The 9,063-nt window shown below is 31.0% G+C and overlaps 2 protein-coding genes across 2 annotated transcripts; both read left to right on the top strand.

Annotated features, from left to right (window-relative positions):
* Positions 1 to 847: 847 nt before the first annotated feature.
* On the top strand, positions 848 to 6,620 carry LOC123014329 (kelch-like protein 21). The gene is made up of 9 exons (XM_044413388.1): positions 848 to 1,051; positions 1,801 to 1,992; positions 2,617 to 2,773; positions 2,840 to 3,005; positions 5,345 to 5,478; positions 5,532 to 5,691; positions 5,741 to 6,069; positions 6,118 to 6,296; positions 6,347 to 6,620. Exons 2-9 carry the CDS (start codon positions 1,808 to 1,810, stop codon positions 6,558 to 6,560), a joined length of 1,524 nt encoding a protein of 507 aa, XP_044269323.1. The 5' UTR covers positions 848 to 1,051; positions 1,801 to 1,807; the 3' UTR covers positions 6,561 to 6,620.
* Positions 4,630 to 5,287, top strand: LOC123014330 (probable small nuclear ribonucleoprotein E). The gene has a single exon (XM_044413389.1). The coding sequence runs from the start codon at positions 4,790 to 4,792 to the stop codon at positions 5,072 to 5,074; it is 285 nt and encodes a 94-aa protein (XP_044269324.1). The 5' UTR covers positions 4,630 to 4,789; the 3' UTR covers positions 5,075 to 5,287.
* Positions 6,621 to 9,063: the final 2,443 nt, after the last annotated feature.

The following is a 9,063-nucleotide window of genomic DNA, read 5'->3' on the forward strand; positions in this document are numbered from 1 at the left end:
CACAATGAGAGGATGTAACACGTGTTTTTTATACTATTTTTCTATTGAGCGATTTTTAAATTGAATTTATTAGAAGTATTATGTTTGACAGTTAAAATTTTTGTCAATTGAGGTATGCGGTACCCATAGGCGGTACCCAATTGCTAGAAAATAGCTCAAATTGCATTAGTATCGATGAAATAGGTTGATTTACAATTTCTGAAAACAGTGGCGCCGTACAAAATGCCCATTGTGACACCCCAATAGAAAGAAAAGCTCTTATGCACTTTCTCTTATTTATGCTTTGCTCACTTATTTGTTCATATGCTCCTTCTCTTTCTTATTATGCTTAATAAAGTCAAAAATATCCAAAATGTTAATTCAGCTAGATAACTAATTTTGCAGTTTCCTCGACGTCAATTGATTTCTCTGAACATTTTACATATGTATGTAAAAACATTATAACGTTTGAGATACAGTTTTGACGTAATTTACAAAATACGAAAAGTAAAAATTTGTGAATCTTCTGAACTTACGACAACATCGAAAATAATTGTGTACAAAGTTGGAATGTTTAATTTGGTTCTTTCTAAAATATAATTTTGCCTGATTTTATTTGCTGCGCCACTGGGTATCACAATTACACAGTTTTTAACATTTTTAATTAAATAATTGGCATAGTTTTTTTATTATTGCAATTCATAATAAATAAAGCAGCAGTAATTAAAAAGTGGTTTCAAAAAAATACGAAAACATTTCAAAATCAACGGATTTGATCTGATTTGTATTTAAATCTTCAGATTTGGCAACACCGTAAGAGTTAAAGACGAGGGCAGTGTACTCAAGAACCTGTGCAAGAGATTAAAGCTTACCTTCGTTTACCTGGTCAGAGCAGGATATGTTTGAGACCAGTTCCATTATAACTTTATTAAAGTTGTATGGTAAAGAAATTTCTAAAATTTAATTTAGATTGGGTTATTTATCGTGTATCAAACGTATGCATATTAACAATAATTTTAGTGTTAGAGGTGTTGTGATCTTGCATTGAAATTACCATCGAATTTTGTGTTCGGTAAGTTTATATTTACTTTTTTTATAGAGTGGGGTTTTTATTAATGATGCGCTGTGTGTTTGCGCATTAACTACCTAAACATAAGACAACTTACGAGTAATTTTAAAATACTTAAAAATTAGCTTTATTTAAGTATATCTTACTTACACTTAAGTCTAATAATTAATTATGTATACATAATTCATACATTTTGTTATAATATGAAAAAAAAAAGTAACAAGAGATAGGTAGGTACATTTTTATTTTCTTAGTGTTATTTGTTATGTATTATCTGCAACGTTCATTATTCATAATACAGGATTTGCAATTTAGCTATTAAATTATTTTTGTTCTAATTGGCTGTATTATAATTCTAATAATAATATTTGATGTGATAAACATTTTTAATGAATGTAAATAGCAACTATTTTATAGACAATAGAAAGGACAGTAAAATGGGTTGTTTGCACTTTCTAAAATCATATAAATGTTTAGATAATGTTTAGATGATTGATAAAACCCAAAACTACTTCTCTTATGGTTAAATAGATTGCAAGTTTTAAACCCAAAGGTGGTTTAATAAATATTATCATCTGAGTTAGAGAAAATTATTTTGATTAATAAATATTTTTTCATTAACTTGATCCATTTCTTAATATTTAGAGTGTATTTAAAAAAACATAATTTGGAAAATTATGTTATATTCAAATTGATACTTAAATTATGATAATACAGTTTCTTAATAAGGCATTATACAAACTGGCTTTTAGGTTTAAGATGGGATCTCGAGTTGGAGGATTTAATTCGGCTGGTTTGCCAGCTGATAAAGCTCTAGCAGGAGTTCCCCGATTGTTAGATGATTTGCAACGCCTCTCTGAAGATACAGATTCAGCAGATATTGTTTTTATTCTTGGAAGAGAAGAAGAGCGGGTATATGCACATCGAGTAATTCTTATGGCTAGGTAAAATAATTTCTTCTTTACTAAATTTTGTCTTGATATCATATCAAGAACAGTTCTTCATTGTTAAATATGTTGCAATTAAAGTTTTAATAAAGTTGTGCTCGTCGTTTTTAAAGCTGTTAATTTTATTTTGTTGCAATTAAGACTCATATAATGAGAAGATGATCCAACAAGAGCAAATTGTTGGACTTTAAAAAAGTTTCGGATTTTTACAAAGTTGCAAAGACAAGGAACCAGGGTTTTGCGCACCTCTCATTAAAACATCAAAGTTGTTTGCACCTTTGTTCTTATCTACTCGTAACTTTATTGTTTCCACTCATATAATGACGCTAATAATTAGTCTCTTTCTCTATCTCAACGACTCTTGTTTCTGATGTCTAATTGGATATCTTTCTAAAATTGCTTTGATCCTGTGAGTCTACTATTGTGCAAGAGTACCTACACGCGCTGTACATTATGATTATGCATTTTTCTTCAAACACTGACGCATAAACTCGTATGACTGAGTGGCTGACGTCGGTTTCAAAGAAAATGTAGCTAATGGAAACGTCTTTGTCTTTGTTGCAGCACGTTTGAGAAAAAAAACATTTTTCAAGCTAATTTCTTTTTTATATTTTGCATCAGATGCAAGAGTTTTCAAACAGCCAAACGCGGTGAAGTGTGTCGCATTCCAGGATGTTCAGTCTCTCCAGCAGCTCCAGGAACCCCAACACCTGTGCGACTACCTCAGGCGCCTCCTGACACGTTCAAACAGTTTCTTCTTTATGTATACACAGGAAAGGTTTGTATAAATTTACTGTTTATTTGTTTATTTTTTCTATATACTGACTAAAAAGAAATTTACCAGATACTGCTACAAGACAGTGGTGTTTTCGAAATGTTGGCTCTTGCTCAAGAACTGGGAGTGGATGAATTGAGAAATGCTTGTGAAGATCATGTCACTTCTACTTTGTCTGTAGCTTCAGCGTGCACATTTTTGGCCGCTGCGATGGATATTCAAAATCGTTCTCCGGGTAAGCAAAAAATACTTAAGTTGAGTAGGTACAAAAAATTAAATAAAACATAATACAGAATCAAGTTCAAATTCAAAATGATTTGTAAAATAATATGTACAATGTCATACAATGCAAGAACATGTTTTCAAATAAAAAAATATCAAATTAAAAAGTAGAAATGTAGAGAGAACAGTCGTAGTATCTTTAAAAGTAAGAAACTTATTTGTAATAGTAATTTTTTAGTAGTATTTTTAGGCCGTGGTTAGCTGTTCCCACATTTACCTTACAAATATGACAATCGCTATAAGTCATTATTGCGGACTAACCGATCCGTTCGCACATACAGAGTGAATCAAAAGTCTCGGATCATTTCTTGAGTAAAGGGCATCCAACTAAATTAAAAGTTCCCATGACAAGAAATTAAAAAAAAAAGTCTTCTATTATCATTTGAGAGTTGGTCCAACACTTTTAAATCACCATAATGAGTGTTCTTTAAGCATCATATAACTTTAATTTGTAAAAATAATAGACAAAAGTAACTTTTCTTCATACTTAGTTTTTTATTCAAAATGATCATTGGGGTAGTATGAAATGTATTTAATTCTGAGCAACTTTTTCAAGCACTGCTGTATGTTACGAAAATCAATGTTATTTTTTTGAAAAGTCAATCACCAACGACTTATTCAAATCAAAGTTTGGTGATAAATAAATAGATCTATGAGGCTTAAAAAAACACTTTATTTGCGGATGCCGTCTATAGAGCTCCAAGGATCAAATATATTTTACATATTTTTCTATTTTTCGTACACGTTGGACTGTTTTCTTCTTCCCCTAACCTCTATTTTTCGGGGAAATCTCGACTTGTCCTACTGTAATAACAAGGGTTATACCTAATAAAAGTTACATAACTTTGTATATTTATGTGGGGACATCATCGTGCGGACGAAACGACATAATTGTTCGTTCGCAAGTGCGTGCAGATATTTTGTTGGCCATTTGTCCCCAAAATTTTTTTTTTATTTAATCCTCTATGTTAAAATTGAATTTTATATTCTGTTTTCTTCATGTTAAAATGAAATTTTATCGTCTAGATGATAAAAAGTACATCCATTATTGTATACCTGTGGTTGTTAGTTGCTAACGATCTTTGACATTAGATTTCATTGATGAATTTTACTTTTATATTTAGAAATATCAACAAAATTTACTAAAAAATTGTGAGGATTGAATAAAATTTTATATTGTACACGACGATAAAATTTTCATTATCTTTCAGCATATTAGCGTCTCGGCTGACGTCTCGATGCTATCTCAAAGATAAAATTCAATTTTATCGTCTTGTATGATAAATAACAATTTTTTTTTAATAATAAAAAATAAAAATAAAATGAGTATTATGTTTTCCACTTCTATTTGATTTTACATTTGCTTTTTTGGCACGTAAATACAAAACATTTAATTCTGGCTTAACAAAAATATTTATTAGCAATAAATCAATTTTTTAATAACGCTAGAAAAACCATACAACCAGTACACGTAAAGGCTTTAGTGAATTTCAATTCTCCAAGTTTATCGTTTTACAGCGTCGCCAACCAAACCAAATTCTCAACATAACCTCAATTTTGTCGTTTTGTGAGCGTCGCCTCATTTTAAGTTTTATAAACTCCTAGTGCAAAATTGACTGGTTTTGTGGAACGAATAATTTGCTGTTTACTTTAAAAGTGTGTTTACGAAGAATACGTAGTTTCTATTACCTTCGTTGAAGAATTTCATTTTGCCGGTAACTCAAGAATCCTCCAACAATGGCCTACAAACCACAAAAAGTTCAAAAAGTGATGGTACAACCCATCAACTTAATTTTCCGTTACTTACAAAATCGTTCAAGAGTGCAAGTTTGGTTATACGAAAACATTAATTTGAGAATTGAAGGTCACATTGTGGGTTTTGATGAATACATGAATCTTGTACTGGATGATGCTGAGGAATATTACGTTAAAACGAAGAATAGGAGGCAGCTGGGAAGAATAATGCTTAAAGGAGACAACATAACACTGATACAGAATGTGAATCCGCAATCTGGCAATTAGTTGTAAATTTATGGTGTAATTCTAAGTTTCATAACATTCTTTTCATTCATTGGAGTTATGTATGTTTGTAAGAAAACAGCAATTGGTTTTAGTATTAAGTAATTAATTTATCTACTTTTTGTAAAAGAAAAGTGGACATTAAAACTATTTTAATAATTGTGCTTTTCATTTTTAATTCAAAACTAAATAAATTAAGAGATGTGTGAAAAGGTATCTATCGTTTTATTAATATTTTTTACGCATGCAAGCATTTACAATTTGATTTTTCAGGAGGTAAAGCAGCTACAGGTTTTGTTGAACGTTGCGTCAGCTACATAGGCGAAAATGCTGCAGAATGTGTTAAAACAAATTCATTTCTATCTCTTCCAAAAGAAGCGGTCTTGAAATTAATTTCCTCAGATTATGTACGTTTTAAACAAGTATTTGGGCCAAAATCAATCATTTGCTTCAATTTTAGCTTTGTTTGGAAGAAGAGGATGTGTGGAGAGCTATCCTAAACTGGGCAAAATATCAAGCTGGAGTAACCCAACCAACAGCCCACTGGACTGAAGAAGAAAGAGCCAGAGTGTGCCAACACCTCTCGCATGTGATATCTCATGTTCGCTTGCTTCTGATTGGTAGTCCGCACTAACAGAATTTGTATTCATTTAAATGCAAATTTTGCAGACAGCCAAGTCTTCGCTGAAGAAGTTGAACCAACTGGGGCCGTTCCAATGGAGCTCAGCTTGGAAAGATACAGACATGCAGCGCTTCCAAGCAAATATCCTGAGGGAGCAGAGGACCAGCGACTGCGTCCAAGAATATCGCCACATTTATTTCCAGGATCGTTAATTCTGGGCCAAGACAAGAGTCACTATCAAAGAGTGCTGAATGCCTGGTTTGGTAACCCCAAACAGAGTTGGAGATTGATTTACAGGGCCAGCAGTCATGGATACTCTGCATCAGCTTTTCACAGACATTGTGATGGAATTTCGCCTACTTTTGTCATAGTCCTGGTAAGAATTTTTGATTAAGAAATTTCTTTTCATTGATTATAATATTAGGGTCCAAGAGGGGAAATCTGTGGTGGGTTCAGTGATGCAGCGTGGGGCCGACCTCCAGGAAAAAGTCACTATGTCGCCTCAGAGCGGGCTTTTCTCTTCACTCTTTACAATCACCAAGACTTGCCACCCACACAGTTTCATCTAGTGAAGAAACCGTTTGCCATTTGTTACCACCCAGAGTACGTATTTTTATTGTTGTGTGAAACGGAAATTAAATTGTTGAAATTAGTTCAGGGCCGATATTTGGAGCCGGTGCTGATCTCCTAATTTCAAACAATTGTAACAGTAATATGGACAGTTACTCAAACTTGCCTCACACCTATGATGGAGATGGGGCCTCACCTGCTGTTTTGATGGGCGATTATAATTTTACCGTCACCGATTACGAGGTTTTTACTCCAGTTAATTCGTCCGGAAAACACCATAAAAACGAAAGATATTGATCGTATTCTTGTAGTTTTTGTAACAAACCTATTTAGTTGTAAATATATAAACTAATTTTCTAAAGTCGAGTATTTACAATTTCCCTTTAATAAAAGCATGTGCGAAGTTACATATCACTAATTCAGATTAACAGGTGTAAAAATAGCCGGGCTAATGGCTATATTGATTCTTTTTGCAGCTTATTTCACACTAATGCAGTTCTGTTCGTTAGTCATCTTGTACTTTTTGTTTAATATTAAAAGAAATTAAAGAATTCGTTGCCATTAGCACACATTTTTATTTCTAATTAAGAAAAAATTAAAGGTATGATTAGCTTACTTTTCTACCCGACTTTTAAAAAGTTATGGGAAGTCGTAAAAATTCAATTTGACCTTATTTATACAAGTAAGTAAGCTAATAGGATTATTCGAAATGGATTTTAAGAAACTGTTATAAACGTGGTTTTTATTTCTAGGACCTAACAGCATTTTTGCATTTCAAGCGATTTTATAATTAGTACATTTTTTTTATATTTATGCCTTGAATTTAAATGGAACTCTTAAAATAAACTGGAATGAGTTTGTTTAATATCATTAACATATCTTATTAAGCAATATTGGAAATATCAAATAGGAATGCCAAATAAAATTGTACTTTTTACTACTACTAACGAGGCCAATATCACACACCGTTAGTTGTAAAATTTATATCAGTTTTGAATAAACATTAAATTTAGAAAAATCTGCAAACAGATTTTTGTCGGCAACAACTAAATTGAGTGGTTATTTGAAAAGGAACTTTCAAATGCGGTATTCGTATTTCTCCGAGTTTGTTGCAAACTGCAAGTTATTACACATCCTGAAACAAACTTTATAGTTACCAAAATTACTTTAGGGTAGATGCATATTCTATCTAAGTTCATCAATGTGGAATGTTTAAACCACTTGGACGTTGGATTTCAAATACGTGAAATTTCGCTTGTTTACGTAACAGCCTTTCTCAAATGTTTTTTTTTAGTTGCTAGAGAGTTATTTCGATTTTTGGGTTCTGCTGTGAATTCTAATAAAATTAATTAATTAAAAATTAATTGGTGCAGTAACGTACAGGTTTTACTTGCCCTAATACGAGAATATAGAAACATATTATAAATATTCGTTTGCATAGTACTGAAAGTAATAGGTTTTTGAAATTAACACGATGTACAATAATTTTATCTAATAATACGATTAATAATTTAGTAATAAGTATGTGAAATGCGTTTCATCAATAATAAACCGGTTTTAATGTAAATTAGTTGCACTTTGTGGAAAGAGTATTAGAGTAAAAAGCAATGATTATCACCGATTTATCTACAGGATATCTTAATTTAACTGGATGCGTAAGTGCAGTATCCTCACAAATAGTACAAACGTAAAATAACATCTCTCTACAAGTAATACCTGTTATTGGGTATTTCTAAACTTTTCGAGCAAAAACTTTTAACTATAAAAACTTTTAAAAACATGCTAATGAATTTCCTGCTTACAGATATGTAATTCTAAATTTAGTAAGTTATAATTAAATTTTTTGTTAATTCTAAACAGTTTCTGAAAATAATAGATATGTCTTTAAACGTTTTGAATAAAATTTTGAAGAGGGAGCTATTACGAGCATACTAATGTCGATCCGCATTTTCATTAATCACTTTTTACCATTTTTCTTCCGGAAAATGTGTGGGCGATAGCAGGACAAAAATACCAGCTAGGTATTGAAATTTGAAATGTCGGAAAAAATTGATGTACGATGTCCAATTAATAATAAAAAACGCCCACAATTTTAAGCGCAAATAATACGCACAAATACAAAATGTAAATATAAATTACATTTACCCGTTTGTAAATTTGCATTGATTATTAACTACTTTTGTTAGAGTTTTTATATAAAAATCTGTTGGCGTAAATTGAACCTTTGGGTCTCAAAAGAAATTATTATTGTGTCAATTTAGACTATTTACACTAAGTATAAAACGATGTAGAGTAAATAAATTAATGTTTGTGAATTTAAATATTTACAGCGCAATCAAAAAAATGGAGTAGATAATTAAAATTATACCTATGATACTGTGTTTTTTATAAGATACGAATATGTGTGTGATAGATTTTAATCTCTTTAGATAAAAATACAATTTTAGAGTACCTGTTTTAAACAATTTGAATAAACATTTTATCTACTTTCTATTCTCAAATCATTGAACTCGTAGAATCTTTATCTCAATTTCACTTATACTTTTATCGATAATACTTATACCACTAGTTTTATTATATTCGATTATAGGGCGTGGAGATGTTTATAATGAAATAAGCCTGTAATTAATAACATAAATAATTTAGTAGATCCATATTTTTTGAAGTCAAAGTATTTGTACCTACGAATAAATAATTATAAGTATTCAAGTATTGAGCTAAAGATAATTTTCAGAGTAACGCATGCGTTACTGAAAATTAACAACATTTAACATTCATGAAAATTTTGATTTTTCTACGA

Source organism: Tribolium madens, unplaced genomic scaffold (assembly GCF_015345945.1).
Source record: "Tribolium madens isolate multiple individuals breed KSU strain unplaced genomic scaffold, Tmad_KSU_1.1 Scaffold_97;HRSCAF=244;Tcas5.2_LG3a, whole genome shotgun sequence".
Classification (NCBI taxonomy): Eukaryota; Metazoa; Arthropoda; class Insecta; order Coleoptera; family Tenebrionidae; genus Tribolium; species Tribolium madens.

What these genes read in the sequence shown, in the direction of transcription:
- LOC123014329 (XM_044413388.1), top strand. Translation starts at nt 1,808, where the DNA reads ATGGGATCTCGAGTTGGAGGATTTAATTCGGCTGGTTTGCCAGCTGAT. An exon ending in CTACTTTTGTCATAGTCCTG is followed by an intron (nt 6,070 to 6,117) that starts GTAAGAATTTTT and finishes TTATAATATTAG; the next exon opens with GGTCCAAGAGGGGAAATCTG. An exon ending in GCCATTTGTTACCACCCAGA is followed by an intron (nt 6,297 to 6,346) that starts GTACGTATTTTT and finishes TGTTGAAATTAG; the next exon opens with TTCAGGGCCGATATTTGGAG.
- LOC123014330 (XM_044413389.1), top strand. Translation starts at nt 4,790, where the DNA reads ATGGCCTACAAACCACAAAAAGTTCAAAAAGTGATGGTACAACCCATC.